The 16,180-nt window shown below is 42.9% G+C and overlaps 1 protein-coding gene across 2 annotated transcripts; it reads right to left on the reverse strand.

Moving 5' to 3' along the window:
• Positions 1-8,692: 8,692 nt before the first annotated feature.
• On the reverse strand, positions 8,693-15,207 carry COQ3 (coenzyme Q3 methyltransferase). Of its 2 annotated transcripts, none has more exons than XM_009320146.1 (6): positions 15,089-15,207; positions 14,556-14,708; positions 14,291-14,390; positions 12,476-12,718; positions 11,212-11,371; positions 8,693-9,781 (listed from the first exon to the last, which is right to left on the reverse strand). In XM_009320146.1, coding segments are annotated over exons 1-6 (855 nt in total). In that variant the 5' UTR covers positions 15,091-15,207; the 3' UTR covers positions 8,693-9,584. The 2 variants fall into 2 exon arrangements, with proteins under 2 accessions (XP_009318421.1, XP_009318422.1); XM_009320147.1 differs by having other exon boundaries at positions 14,556-14,760.
• Positions 15,208-16,180: the final 973 nt, after the last annotated feature.

A 16,180-nucleotide genomic window follows, 5' to 3' on the forward strand; every position in this document is an offset into this window, starting at 1 on the left:
GTCATCCCTCAGATACATCGTGCAGAGCAAAACAAGATCTATACCTTAAAGTACACTGTTACCTGTAATCTGTTCTAGTGTGGCTGCCTAAAGGAAGAGAGAATAATAGAATAAAATAAGTAGATTTTTCCAGTTAACATAAATCTAAGCCTACTTTGTTATATAGCAAGTCAAGTTCTGCTGCTGCTGTAGTGTGCAGTTTGATTTGGGGGCAGGGAGACACTAATAAACTCGTTAGTATTACTGGATTCTGCATATTGGTATAAAAACTCTTGATCTTCATGACATTAATCTATTTTTTTTTCTGTAATGTCTTTGGGTTCACTGCACCTCTTTAAAAAAAGCCTGCGGTTAGCACGGCAGGCTGCCCAAGGAGCTGGCAGCGGGTGTCGAAACCACGCTCTGAGCCCAGTGGTTGCGATGGGTCTTTGTGGAGTACCACCACAGAAGCTGTCCCATCTGTATTTTGGCTGAGAACTAACTAAGCTTTATAAAAATCAGGGCTCACGCCGAATGCCTCGCCTTGAGTTTTGCTTTCCTGTACTGCTGCCAACTGGGTTTGAACAGCGGAGCTTCACGTGCCAAATCTCCCCCGGGGCTTCAGGAAATAGGGCCACCCGTTTTCTGCTTGTCTCCCACACCGGTAGCACCCATGGCTTCTACTCGCTGCCCTCTCTCTTCCAGCTGGCCAGAGTTTGGGCAGCACGAAGCTTTTAACAACTCTGTTAATCAGTGCAGGTTGTTTTTAGGAGTTGCTCTGCTTGAAGCGAAAGCGCCTTGCCGTGCCCATGCGCAGTGACCGGCTGTCCCCAGCCAAAGTGACACCCCTGCCCAGGTAGGGCTCTCGCTTCATGTCCTGGTGGGGCATCCTCCTGTGGTATGGAAATGCTTTTCTTCCCTTTGAAATAGCCCTTGTCTGCAGAAGACATAATTTAATAGGGTTTTGTGGTGAGGGCTGAGTTTATGAGAGGGAGAAAAAAGGCTTTTTCATTGCCAGCAGGCTCTCCAGGATCCCTTTGAAATAATCGCTGACTGCTGCCAGGATTGGTTTTGTTGTAATGTTAATGATCTCTCTGGGCACCTTGAGTTTTATATACACATCTTTTTAATTATTCAGATAAAAATAGCCAAGGTAAAGCTGCAAAACAGTCATGCTGCATTTTGGTTTGGATTTAGAAAAGGAGTTAATTGTAACTTTAATGACGTACAAAGGTACAAGTACATAGGAAATGCAAAACATCCAGAATTTAAACTACTTCTTCTGTGCTATACAGAAGTACCTGTATCTAAGTCCACATTATGTGCAATTCCAGCAGTTCCCTAGAGTTTACCTTGCACTTTCTGGTAAACAAAGCCACTTTCTGAGGTGACTCATACCCTGAGACTGCCCCAAATGATGTAAATAACTTGGTATTCCTTGCTTTCACCAAAAAAAAAAAAGGCTTTGCATGAAACCTCCTGCTTTCTGCACGTGGAAATACTCAGGCTGGCAGCTCGCTGCTAAGTTGGTCACATCTGTAAGCTGTTAATACAGAGCCAGATAAAGGAAGAAGATACTCAGCTGACAGACCTACAGTCTCACGATCCTTTAGTTGTTTTTATTTCATTACAAGCTTTTTGGATGACTGACAACCCTCATAATGTCATGGGGACAGTTACACACTTTTATAGTCAGATCTTTCATGTAAAACTTGCTTGGTAGCCGAATAGCGTTGGGAACCAGCTACAGATTGCTTGCCATAGCCCGGTGCAGTGGCTCCCAGTCTTTGCCCGCTTATAAGTGCTCTCCCTCTCCCATTTACAGCATCCTCTGGTCAGAAGAATTAAGATTTGCAGTATATACTGCTGTGACCTGGTTGGCATCTCAGTTCATATTTGATTAATAATAGAGATAGATGACGTTCTTGCAGATTTCCTTAAACAGATTTCCTTTCCTTACCATATCTACTCATTTCAAAAGATGCATACGGTCTTCAGATATAACCCTGTTAAGTAAGAGGTGTTTTCTGTTGGAAAACAAGTTGTTTAATGCATCTGCCTTAGATTAGCTAGCAACTAGCCTAAGGTGGTAATGACAGATAAAAGCAGTAGCTGCTGCAGGCCTTGCAAAACAGGGTAATGTACCACTAGCGAGCACAAACCCTGCCAATCCAGGGCAATAGGACCATAAAATGTGAGGAGAAGATCATTCCAGTGCGACACATTTGTCTACAAATCAACTCCCAGCTGAAGGCAGCGGGAGGAGAACAAGAAGGGGTGGAAACAGGGAGGAGGAGAGCCCCTTCAGAGCCCGTGTCCCTGAAGCCAAGGCTGTGCTTTCGTCTTCTGAGAGCTCTGGAAAAAAAGACGGATGGGAGAGACAGCAGCAGAGCCGATGGCCTGCTGTCTGCATCCTCTGAGAAGGCGAACTGATGAGCACCATAGCAGATAGCAGGATTTTGGCTTATTGTGAATTTGGTTCTGGAAAAAGGTGCTTGTCAAGTAGTCCTGCAGACAGCAGCTTTTTTCTTGTCTGCAGGTAGGATTCAATAAGGCAGAGATGCTGCACAACCTGCATAGGAATGCTGTCCTGCCTAGATAGGCTGTTTGAAGTTTCTTCCGTTACCTGCTGTGAAGTCCTTCAGCCCATGTCACTTCCTCCCTTTCTCGTCCTTTCAGTGGGACATCATCTCATCTGACTACAGCTTCAGAAACTTTGGCAACTAGGTTCATCTGGGGTCTCATGCTTCCTCTGGAGAAGGAAAACACAAGGTGTCTCCGGAGTACTTTGTCAGCAGCCGTAGCGGGGTGAACCAGATCTCATCCTCCACACACACATTTCTCCTTTAGCGGACACCTTTTGCTGGCAGCTTTGGCAGGACTTGTCTTACTGTGGTGCACTGAGAAATGCTGTTCTGGTGACTCCAAATTCAAAGGGTTGCGTGTTCCCTGGGTGCAGAGCAGAGGCTTCCGGGCAAGCCCGCTATCAGGGAACCACCCCTGTGTTCAGAAGCTTTGCGCTCTCAAGGAGTTAGATGGTCAGATGGTCTTCCTATTAGGATTTGAAGGGGGGGGATTAATGAACCCGGGGGCACCTTTCTTTTTGACATTCAAAGGAAATCTGGTACTGCTTTGTTTAGAAAGAACAACATTGGGCTTTACTGGTTTTTCAGATCCCTGGGCATGGGAAAGACACAATGCTGTGTTAGAGATGTTGAGGGTGCGGAACGTTTTAAAACCTGTTGGTAGCCTTCCCAGGTGCCACAGCTGTGCTTGCCCATTACTTAACCTGTGGATTCGCGTTTGCCTGCAGACGTCACTGCCTTCCGAGATCTGTGTTTATACCTTCTACTGCATTTTCTGTCCGTCTGACTTCCGCACAACTATCTAACTGCCCACCTGCTACAGACGCCTCAGTTCTGTGGCAACGACTGGCACTCGGTGGCCGTGGACATGCCCATCCAGGTCAGGATCTCCTCTGTTACAGCTGGGGAGCAGGGCAGGGAGCACCCTCAAGGGAAGATCCCCCAGGGTGGCCAGGTCCCATTCGTTTTGTAAAGCGTAACTTCAAGGTGGATCGCAGGAGGCGAGGCACTGAGCTGCCACTTCTCCAACAGCAGGAAGGCAAAGCTGGGAATTAAACCCCAGGTTTCAATGCTGGGGCTATGCTTCATCAGCCGGCGTTCAGGGCGAACCTGCTAACTTTTACAGTTATTTATGGGAGCTGAATACATTCTTCTGAGGTCTCCTTTTTATTGTATGATTTGTTTACTTTCATTTTTATATGTCTTCAGATTGTATGTGCTTATTCTAATTCATTAAAATAAACACCAGATCTTTTTCTGTATCTTCTATTATTGCAAGTTTTTATAATACAACTACTGTACAAGGCAATATTAGCAGTTTAATCTCCAAGTTGTTTCACGGTTGGGTTTTTTTTTTTCAAGTTAACACATCTCATGAGGACACAACAGAGGTTTCAGATTTATTAATGCAACACTAATAGTCTTCGCAATGCTTTTAAGCAGAAAACAATTTTATTTTTTAGAAAAAGTGAATATTGATTATATCTCTGGAGTGACTCCATGTGGGAATAAAAGCACAATAAAATGCAGATCAAAGTATACATCCTGAATTCCTAATGCACTGAGAGGTGGTTGTGCAATTAATGCAAGTGTAAGTCAAGACAGGTCAGGTGATTTTACATCCTAGGTGAAATCCCAGCCCTTCTGGCTGGAATAAAACATGACATTTTATATTGCCTCAAGAAAATGGGACGTGTGTCAATACAAATAAAGTGTACTGTTAGCACAAACTTTAAATGATTAGAATTTTGTCCTATAATCTGGAGGAACCAGGGGAAATACAGGCTGATTTTTATAACAAAAACATCACCTGAAAATAATGTTATTTTCATTTAAATTTGTAGTACTGTTCAGTGTAAGCAGAATCAAATTATTTTGAAAGGGTTATAAAAGCAGTGTTCTACTTTCCGTTGGAAAAGGGGCTGGGGAAAATATGTGGTTATGATGGCAAGACAGTGCATTACATAAAAAGAACTATTTTTCGGTCAACTCATCATGAAGCAGGAGACAATGCCACAAAATTCACCGATTTGGAAAAACAGAAAGTTATCCTGAGACAGCACAGAACCGAATAAACGACAAAGTCTGCTTCAGAGGTACTGAGGGATAATTGTACACTAAGTGTTACTACTCCCTCGCGGGCTCAGCAAAGCCTGGCAGAGGCAGTAAGGGAGCAGCAGTGCCGCCGAGCAGTTAGAGAACTTCAAAGGGGAGGTGACGGGGAAGAGAAATTATGCATTTGGGCTTCTGCATTTTTCCCTTTAACAAGATAATGTCAGTAATTTTATGAAACAAATGCTGACTCAAGTCAATGGTGTTGCAGATTTAGGTTACCAGTTGTTCGTACCCGTGGGCATCTTGGGACAGATAGTGAAGAAGTTTTGCTCTAGCTTATGCTCCTGATAAAAGGGAATTAAATGCAAAGAAGTACAGTGGCAATACATCTGCATGCGGCAGGGTAAGAGGTCCTCTACACAAACATGGGGAGCACCATGAATGAGGGAGCTGGCAGCTACCCTCGAGTACCAAGTGACAAATATGCAGTTTGAAGCAAGAGGAGCCCACCTTTCCTTCGCAGGACGTCGGCGAGGGTGTAGGCATTTGGAACGAGGCACTGGAGGTTAACATGCAAAAACAAGTGGGACGCTGTGAATACCTGAACTGTTATGCTTCCAGCTGACACAGAGCCACTCTCCCAACCATCAGTAGTTCCTCTTTGAAGGCACACTTGAACCTGACTGCCCTGTATACCGTTATTTCACATTTCTCGTCTCCATTAGAATCGCATTTATCTTCCAGGCATCGCTCTTCTTCCTTCTACAAGTTCTGGTTTTCAGTGCTGTCCCCCAGTCTCGGTACTCCTGGGTGCCTCTCAAATCCCTGCAACTACAGTAGCAACACTGACGTCATGATTCATGTTGTGTCTCACTTCTCCTCCTCCAGTCTGCTTCATCAGGCTGGCTAATTACAGAAGTTGAGCCTTTTGACTTCTGAACCTCTAGACTGCATGCAATTATTCAAGCATTTCTTAGAAGCATGTGGAAAATAAGCTTTTTTTTTTAATTAAAGCTGAGATTTCAACATAATGAAGGAAGTTGAGAAGCTGTTTTCAGAAAAACTTTCTACAAGATAGTCTTTATTCTTATCTCCACTCACAGCCACCACACATCTCTGTTCCCACTACTTTCTCCCTCCTCTTTTCTATTCCCTAGGAACCTGACACAGGGTGTTTGTGGAAACGTATGTAAAGAAATTGTAAAGTTCTGTAAAAATGGCCATGAAGTATCACTGGACCGCCAAGGAAGAATGGGCAACGAGATGCTGTAATGAGACATCATGAAAACTTCAAGTTCTCTTTTTATTTAAAAAGGAAATTAAATTCGAGTCTCCTCTGAGGCGCCCATGCTACTCAAATTGGGCTCGAGTGCAATTAGTGTTTCAGTTACTGTCTGAAAGTGCCATTCCACAAGACAGGGTGAGCCAGCCCGTTCGGCCCCTACCCTCTCCCTGGCCATGTGCTCCCACCGCTTACCCCCTGGCTGGCGCTAGTCCTCGACAGTGGGAAAACACAGCTCCCTGAACAGGACAACCACCACCAGCACCCCAAGGCAGGGAGGGGAAGAAAAGAAAAAAGATTTACAACTCAGATGAGCATCGGTCTCAGCAAAGGGGGTGGGACTGGGACAGTGTAGACCGATGGGGGAGGTAAGACAACACGATGAGCCACATCAGAGCTGAATAGCTGAGACCACCCAGAACGATGTAGTTTGCTCTGTTGGATTTTTTGGCCAGATCAGCGCCATGCTCCAATTTGTTGTGTTGCAGAAACAAATGGCTGGGAACAGCAGATTCAAGAGTCTAGAACCACAAATAAACACAGAGACTGAAAAAGATAAGCCCCGAATATGACCTTTTCCCAATCTCAAGGCAAGAATCACCTCTCGCCTCACTCCTCGTCCCAGGTGCTATAACATTACTTTTTTTTTCCTCCTATCACCACTATTCCTGTAAGCGTCAAAGCTATGGCTCCATACTCATGAACATCTTGCAACAGGAAAGCCAAAGATTTGCAAATTTGTTTGACTTAAATTCTGTCCATTTCAATAGCACCTATTAAATTTCCACAGCAACTGTGGAAGAGAAGCGCGAGATCTCTATTGGTTTCCTATGCACGATCTTAAGAAAAAAGTTTCTGCAGCATGAATACATAGTATGTATTCAGTGCACAGTACTGAATTTGATTACGCTGTGTCAGATGCACATTTATGAATAATGCAAGGATTTAAAAAATCAGCTAAAAAGCAAGGTGTAGGATATTCTTGCAATGTTGGGTATCTCACTAAAATGATCTCTAGTTCAATCATTTACTTTCTAGCTTAGAAAGAGGTTGTTTTAACCAGAGGGATGAAATAACAGCCAGAATAGTTAGGATACTCCACCAGGAGAGGAAAACTGGGGGCATCCACCAAGGATGGATCACGCTGGGACATCTGGAGACACGCCACGAGTACAAGGACCTGTTCAAGCAGTCCCCACTCCTTTGCCCACACCACTCGCTAAACAATCCTAGGTTGACAGGGCTCCTGTACATACGTAGGAGCAAAAGGTCAGGTGCTTGCGGTAAGGCTTTTGTCAAAAACAGGGGTATCCACCGACAACCAGGTCCACGTGCTTGTTGCCTATATGCCAGCTGTTGTTAATTAGGTACGTGAGCCCTTTTGTGAGCCTGGGCAGAGAACCCAAGCAGCATCAAATGCTTTCTGTGCTAAGTGCAATTGAAATAGCAGTGAAAAAACCAGTTCCTTCCCCAGGCGGCTCACAGTTTAATGAAAAAATACAAGCAAGTGGGAAGAAAGGAAAAGATGAGAAAGCCAGGATAACAGCTAGTTACACAAACATCTGGATTTCGGACTTTTAAAGCAAACAAAAATCAGCTGTTCTACCCCAGTTTTATCTACCTGGTTTTTAACCTGACAGGTCTCCAAACAAATAGGTGAAGGGGGGACTGTCCCCCTTGGTAGATGTTTCCAGTGGGCTTCCTCAGGAATCTGTCCAGGTCTCAGTGCTTCTTGGATACTGTTTCTTTCAATTCACTGTTGGTAAAATTTGAAACAAACAGTCATCCAGTTGTAATAACTTAGAAGTTGATTACTTGGCTGGGGGAACGCACCCACATGCCTAACCACACTGTTAGGAACAAAGACCGCTGGTTCTCTGCTCTGGCTCCACGTTTTTCCCCAGTGTCACTCCTCTGCTGAACGCTACGCGCTGCTTTGCACGCATGGCCAACGGAGCAGAGAGTCCCGTGCAAAAGAAGAACATCAGGCAGAAGCAGAATGACAGTGTTCTTCCTGTGGACAGCATTAGCGAGACCGTTACTGAAATGCTGCATCCATTTCCACTGTCATGCTTCAAAAAGGATGTTTACCACAAAATTTTATACAAACTCAGAAACTTAACACTGTAGCGGTAACAGCTGTAGAGGTAATCTCAGTCCGTAAGAGAAAATTAAGGGGTGACTTGTCTCAAAACTACACCAACTACATTCACAAGACAGAGACAGCTGATAGCAGAGAGGTCCTCAACCTACAAAATGAACATGTTAAGACATCACCGGCTGGGATCTGAGGTTAGACGACTTCAGCTGATGAACTTTTGGAACAATTTACTTATCGACGTAGTGGCTTCTCCATCACTCAACTCCTTACATGAAGATGAATCTTCTTCCCAAAGCCAAGCTACAGCCCAAACAGATATTATAAAGCAGAATTTACCGTCATCGAAGTGATCACACTAGATAACCCTTTTCAGTCTTAATACCTACGAATTACTGTTATTTCCCTTATAAATGAACGATATTCTTCCGTGCATCATCAGATCCATCATGAAACTTGGATCCCAAGGCAACGTGCAGATGTAGCAAAGCAGCAAGAATGCAAATGTGTAATAAAATAACATAGCCCACCAAACTTCTACAGCAGGAGAAATGCACAAGTAACAACAAAAAAAAAAACCCCAAAACCCCAGAAGTTTCATTTTCATCTCTGCAAACTGTAAGTTATAAAAACACAGCCATCCCACCTCTCTACCTGTATACAAGCTGAGAGGAAGAGGAGAAGGAAAGAGATACAGCCACGGACACACACGACATTTTATTTAGAAAGTCCTATTTCATTCTAGATCAACACTTTTCCTTAACCTGGCACTAGGACTTTAAGACTGGGTAGGTACGGCACTGCAATTCTAGGACAGACTGCTAACGTATCATTTCTCTAGCATAAAGCTCTGGTTGCTTAGTAAAATTTTACCTGCAACTCCACTTCCCTTTATTTGGGTAGAGGGAGAAAGTTGAAATAATAGGCACAGATACAAGTACCTTTACGGTGAAGAGACTTCCGACAGCTGAGGCACTCTGGTCTAGGAGACTCTTCTTCCACTGCAGTTAGCTCACATCAACTGTAGAAACAGCATGACCCGACAGAAAAGGTTTGCTGCTTTGGGGGGTTTTTTTTGCCTCCTCTCAGGGAGGAGGTATAATATAGAAACAAGTGTTTGTGGTTTTTAAGTGTTTCGTGTATTTAACTGACTCAGTTGAGTAACTTAAATATCTATGGCATTTTATTTATCATACATTGTGTTTTTAAACTCATTCTACATTTAAGCTATTATTCTATGGAGATCTGAGTTTTCCCGATAGGACTGAAAAAGCCATCACATAAAAGAGCTTCCTCCAAGCTACTGACAGAATAATTTGCATTTTCCTGTCCAACAATTTGAAACTACTTTCTTATAAAAATACTTACTTTTTAAAAGCTTTGCTCATTTCAATCTTAAATGATTCCTGAGAAAACGGGCACTTGTTTTTTTCTGAGACTGCCCTAAAATATTTGGCCAAAAATAGCATAAGCATTATTAATGCAAACAGCAAGCTTGTTGTTACAAAAGGTTTTATTATGTCCATCTGGGTAAAACCATCTTTTCTGTTCCTGGTGGCAGTCCATCACCACACATCTCCGACAGTCACATGGTAGTGCCAGCTGTGGCCAAGGGCTGCTCGCTTTCCAACTCTGACGGGGCGTCTGCTGGGCTTGACTGTCCCTGAGCCCCAGATTTCACAGCGTGCATTGCGTAGTTAATGCTTGTGCTTTCCATCCAGCTCCACGATCCCGAGAGGGGATTATACAACATCCCATTCACAGTCTTGACTGAAAAGCCATCTAGACAAGAAAGAAGGCATAAAGCAACTGATGTTCTTAAATATTGTAAGTCACTGCAACACCAAACCCTTCAGAACAGCGAGTCTGAAGCACGCTTCTTCCTCCGAGCTGGGGAGCAGTGCTTCACAAGCAGCCTTTGTCAGACACCACCACAAGCAGTGGCAACAGGCATCACTGGTGACAGTGGGTCCTGCTATTGCCAGCAGCAGCAATAGCTCCGTGCCAGGCCAGGCACCATTAGCACGCTATACGGTGAGCCGCTGCAAAGTGGTATGCTAGAAACCCCAACTTCACACCACCACATTTGGGTGACTGGTGACATTTTCTGTAGGTGGAGACAGACGTTCTTCAGATTGACACCACACACTTCAAAATTAAAATCTAAGCATACCTTTGGAAGGATTCTGCAGATTCCCCTTAGGAATGGAAAATGTAAGAAAGAGGCAAAAGAATGCCACCAAGGACTCGGTGCAAGTAGAGTGATTTAGCACTCCCTGCTGAGCAGCTCCCTGTTCACTGCATGGCTCTGCCGTGTCCCAGCAGGGTACACGAGGGAAGGCAGGAAACAAACACCCTATCAAAACAAATCACTCCACTGCACTTGCTTCTCCTTTTGAAGGGAGAATGGAAAGAACCACCAGCACGTGAACCGGTATTAGCCACGTTCCTTACTGCATCACTGCAAAGTGCCAGGAGAAGACCTTGCCAGGAGAATAGCTCAACTCATGCTTCAGCTTCTTTACAGTGAACTAAAGCAAAGTGAAATATTTGGTGAGAGGGTTTTAAAACATCTGCAGGGAAGGAGGGCAATAGGCAGAACTCTTCCCAGCTCAGCGCTTCATCTATTTTAAAAGCAATCAAACCGGGGCGATTTAATTATTTCTTCAGAACAGCATCATACTGACTAATGAATCTGTGGTAGGTTTCATCTTCACATTTTTGAAGAAATATTTTAGTAACATAACATGAATAAAGAACATGGAGCAGCAACCAAAAATAACAACGCCTTTTCCCGAGGGGAAGATGACAAACAATGCAGTGGCAGCAGTGCAGCTCTGGAGTGCCAATACAGTTATTTTCTCAAACCTGACCTAGAAGATATCAACCACTTCAGAGCGTACATTCTGCCACCGGAAAACCTTGGCATCTTCGCTTAGGCTATCAAACAGTGGGGCACCTGTAATGGTGATTCTGTTCGAGTAATCTCTGCGTTCTTAGGACTCCACTTAGTTTATTTACTTTATGCAAAATCCAGTAAGCAGTAGTGTCTTTAAAGCAGAAACGACACTCATAATATATGACTGGTAACTCACACAGGAAGGGCTGTGTATTGCTGTTAGCCCTCACCCCACCTATCTCATCCCCTTGCCATTTCTACAGGGAGCATTTGAATATCTCTCTGCATCCCCATCATCTGGCCTGGAACTTACTTGATTCCAGGAGGCGCTCCAGCTCTTCGGGGGGAACAAACTTCTCCCACTCGTGTGTTCCTTCCGGTACAATGCCTGTTATTTTTTCTGCCACCACAATTCCCAGGACATAGGACAACTGTGTTTTATTGATTGTAGTAATGAATAAAGAACCTTCAGGCTTAATTAAAGATTAAAATGTTCAATTAGAAGAATATTTAAATTTTTTTTTTAATTGTAAATTCAATCACATTAACACACATAATTTGTCTATCTACAAGTCTACATGCTCATCATAACATAATCAAAACAGTCAACATAATCAAAGTCTTGGATGGTCTGATAACCATTTCCTTGCCCAAAAAAACGTGTAACAAAGTCACTTATAACGTAACATTGCCCAGGAAATGGATAAATAAAAGGTATTAAGGTATATACAATACCTATTGTGAAAAGAAACACTTTAATTAAAACTAAAGTAAAATGTGCAATACTGCCTAATTTTTGAGACTGCTGAATGCCGTGCTTGTTTTAATGATTACAGGATCAAAAAACAAAGCCAGAAATGAATTCTAAGTACTTAAGAGAGTGTTTGGTCTCTTAAGTAAAGGACATTTTTAAAGGATATTATAAAGGATAATTTCTAGGTCCCCAGCAGGCTGAAAATTAGTTAAGCGTTCCATTCGAATAATCTATATTCCTACTGATGACCAGGAGGATAAATCAAAAGATTAAATGAAAGCTGCTGCTTGTGTACTGGGCCTACCATCCTTCTTTACACATGAAATACCATCAAGAGGAATAAAACAACACCTGATTATCTCCAAGCATAACTATGACCCTTTAAAAGCAGTCCAGAAGCACATCTGATGTGATGCTAGAGCTGGAATAGAATCTCGTGAGTCAGAAACATCACTACAGTCAGTTTCAATGCAGTCTGAGCCACAGCCGCCCATCAACAGCAGCACTGCCACGTTTTCTCTCACCTAGGTGAAAATCGGATGCAACCAGATTTCTTAAGGTTGCAAAGCAACACTGCAATGCTAGGTAATGCCGTTAACACTTTTCTAAGGCAGCGTCGGGGAAATAAATGTTCTCTAACTTTAGTTACTGAAGCTGGGAGGATGTACTTGCATCATGGAGGAGAATGGAAGCCACCTCTGGAGCATGGTTCAGACTTCAAGGTGGCAAAATGCATGCAGATTTTTTCACATTCCTTCAAATGAAAGCCTTAATAATGAAAGAGAATAAATATTCCCAATAATGAAAGCAAAAACTCTCTTACCTTTAACACCTGAGAGCAACACTTGATAAACATTTCAAGGTCAGCCACATGCTCCACTACTTCAGAAGCTACAATTACATCAAAGGTTTCCATACACTCTTCCACAATCTCCTCCAGTGAACTGGACTTGTACTGTATTCTCTTGGCCAGGACCGGATCAAATGACTTGTGTTGATCTGCTGTTCTAATGTTGTCCTCCAGAGGATCAATTCCAGTAACCGAAGCTCCCAGTCTACCTAGAGGCTAATAATACAGAGGATAATTTATTCTCTGCATGAAAACAATTTACTTAAAGGTATCTGCAACTTTGCAACGTACATACACGATGCAGAAAACATCTATCAGAGAACAGGACAAACAACAGTAAATGCTGAGCTCTAATCCAGCAGTTTATTTGAAATGTTTATTTAAAGCAAAGAAAATTATATACTGGAATATACACATTTAAATTGCCTTTTAGAATAAATTGTTCTGAATCCATTTTGTTACACCAAATAAAGATTTCCTCCGCTATTACCCTCGGATAGAGGAAAAACAAAGGGGGAAAATCAACACAGTACTTAAAGGGGGGGGAAACAATTCCGTATTTAATTACTGTCATTACTTTCTTCAACATCCACCTGTAATGGTAAATCCTCATATCTTTTTAATGGTTACTTAATATATGATTATCTCTGGGACTTTCTCACTGTTGAGAACTAAACACTGATGTTTACTAGGATAGCAACAGGCTTGACTGTCACTCAAGTTTCTCCAGTGTCTTCTTACTCATGGGTTAACGCCTCAGCCATCACCTCTTTTGAAACTGAAACAGGCTGCAGAACATGACCACATGTATGTTATTCCAACCTGAAATTCACCGGTTGTTCAAGCCTGAGAAGGTGAGGCAGCACACCGGTTTTGCCAGCCTTGTTGGAGAGCAGGCTCTTGCAAGACTATAGGATTTTGCTCAGAATAAAAGAAGAAAAGAAAAAAAAACATGGGAAGATATTGAAGCCCTTTTGTAACATCTCGTTTCAGATTCTGATGAACTTCCCAGAGTAACTCAGCCAGATCTGTAATCCCAAATTTGCAAACCATCCCTAGTCTATTGATAGGATATAGCACTCTTCAAAGCCTGTGTGGCCAAAGGATTCCACCATAAATAGTTACTTCTCAGTCCTAGGTTTGTGTAGACTCCTCGGGAACCAGCTGTAACGTCAGCCCCTGTACCAGGAGAATCTCTCCTGACAGAGAGGAGGTATGTCTCAGGTGTTTGACATTATTCCATGCTCTTCCCATGAGATCAAAGCAAAGGCGAGAATCCCCACCCCAATCTAAAAAACTGAAGATAAGCAATTCAAAGAAGTGAACGTTTAAGAACAGGTTTATAACTGAAAATACTTCTTTGGCAATGAGGATTGTCACGATTAAAGTATTCTTGCCTAGGCTCCAAATAAAAAAAAAAAAAAGAGAAAAAAAAAAAAGAGAAAACAAATTTGTCACACTGTGATGGCCCAGAAGAAAGCTAGAAAACTTCTACATCATTCTTCCCCTCTCCTTCTCTTTACAGTGTTTGAAATCTTATTTTTCTGATGAACCCCAGGATTTTAGAATTTCTCATTACCAATTCCCTCCTCTTCTGCAAACCATTACCACTACGTAAATGAAATATTCTATGAGGTTTGTAGAATGCACTGCACCCCAAAACATTCAGTAACTAATATATCCTAGAAGGGAAAAGCCCCTCCTCAGAGGATTAGAAATTAAACAGTGTAACAGTAAAACATTTCGAAAACTTTGTACGCTTTTAAACAGGAGCACACCCTTTCTTACCTCACTTAGCAGTCCACCGCCACAGCCAACATCGAGAATCTTTACTCCAGAAAGTGGGTTTCCCAGATGATAATTACTACTCATGTTCAACAGAGTATCTCTGAAAGAAAAGGGATGTGATTAAGGGCAAACATGCAAGGTGGTTTAGCAGATGCAATATGCAGTTATCTTAAGTACTGATAATTGTTTTTCTTTTACAGTGTTTTCTGAGGTTATGCAGAAAGAGTACATATATTAAAAACAAAATCTGTCTTCATAATCATACCTAATAAATGGCACTCTAATATCATTCATAGAATGAAGGGCTGAATATTCTCCTTCTTCATCCCACCACTTATGCGCAAGGAGCTGGAATTTTTTCATTTCCTTTGAATCCACTGACGAGTGTGAAGCGCTGAAAAGTCTCTTCATGGTGAGCCTAAATAATGAAAGCTGAATGTCATGAACCTAATACCGATATTTCATGTCAGCTGAAATATGGGAAAAACAAATTCTGCATCAGAGAATTAAAAAAAAAAAAAAGACAAAACTCATGTTCCTTTAGAGATTCTAGTTATACTTGATTAAAAACAAACAGATTTTATGCACTGTATGTATAATTTATCTTCCAAAACAGATGGCTGCACACCTGTGATTTTTAAGTTACTAATTAGTAAAACAAAAATAGGCCACATCAAACATTTAAACATTTGTGAGATTTAAAAATGACTTCACATGACACTGTCACAAAGTTGTTATAGAAAATGATAGAAATGACAAATCCTTGTCACACAGGATTATTTTAGATACAGTGCTTACATGCTGCTTTTTATTTCAGTCACAGAGACAGGCAGAGTACTACTGCATCTCAGCTGTGTTTTCCAGTTGTAGTTCTGAAGGGCACCTCTCAGGCCTGTCTGAAAAGACAGATCAGCATGGTCACCTGCATAAATAAAAGAAAGGAAACCGAATGTAAAACATCAGCTTTATGAGAGCTCACAGGCAAAAAACCTAGTTTAACAATGCTGCTCTAGAACAACAATACCAACTGTGCACATCTTTACACGTTTGCTCACTATTGTACTTAGGGAGGGAGTGGGGATTAAATAAAAGAGCATATGCTAGTTTACCATCCCAGTACTTCTCAAAATATGTATGATGACATTTTTCAGAGCCTGAATGAAAAAGAACTCTTCGTGCAGCTGAAATGTTTCAGTTGGTGAAAATTTCACCAAAACGTATACTCTGACCACAAGTTGTGCATACACGCACACGCTCATAGCTATCGACACAGGGCTCCAATTCCTGTTTCATTACATATTGGAATAAGAAATATAGGTCTGCACACTCATTTTGTATCATGTGAACTGGTAAGGAAACGTTAAGTAAGAAAACCTCACGGACGGTGCAGAGACAGGCCAGGGACACCATCTTAAAAACTGTTCTCCGCGCCTGCTTAGCCACCGTAGGGCTCGGCTCTGCCAGGCGTAACGCACACTCACTCACGATCCAGCTGCTGCCTGACCACCAACAATCCCCACACCACAGCAGTACCTCGTGGGCCCCAGAGTAACGGCCCCCCGAGGATGATTTTAGGCCGCAGTGAGCAACGGAGAGATCCACAGATACCTCTGGGAATACAACCACGCGGAAGGGCTGCACGAGGGGCAAAGGAGGTGACACGGGGAAAGACATCTCCCTTGGGAGAGCTCTTTTGGACGCGTGGAGAGCCCACCGGGGCCCGTCACAGGAGGCCTGACGGGCTGGCGTTAGGCCGGCTTGGCGTTAGGCGTTAGCAGCCCGACTGCGAGCACGAACGCGGTGCAACCGGGTGAGAAAGGCCGGTGCGTGCAGCCGCACGCACTCACCGCTCTGCTGTGGGAGAAGAGCGGCGGTGCTGCAGCCCAGCAG

The sequence above is a fragment of the Pygoscelis adeliae genome, unplaced genomic scaffold (genome assembly GCF_000699105.1).
Source record: "Pygoscelis adeliae isolate BGI_AS28 unplaced genomic scaffold, ASM69910v1 Scaffold41, whole genome shotgun sequence".
In the NCBI taxonomy this organism is placed as follows: domain Eukaryota; kingdom Metazoa; phylum Chordata; class Aves; order Sphenisciformes; family Spheniscidae; genus Pygoscelis; species Pygoscelis adeliae.

Bases quoted from the DNA above. Each gene is read 5' to 3' on its own strand.
- COQ3 (XM_009320146.1), bottom strand. The intron at 12,719-14,290 runs GTAAGAAAGGGT...CTGTATTATTAG, and splicing joins GCGGTGGACTGCTAAGTGAG to CCTCTAGGTAGACTGGGAGC. The intron at 9,782-11,211 runs GTAAGTTCCAGG...TTTCTTGTCTAG, and splicing joins GGAGCGCCTCCTGGAATCAA to ATGGCTTTTCAGTCAAGACT.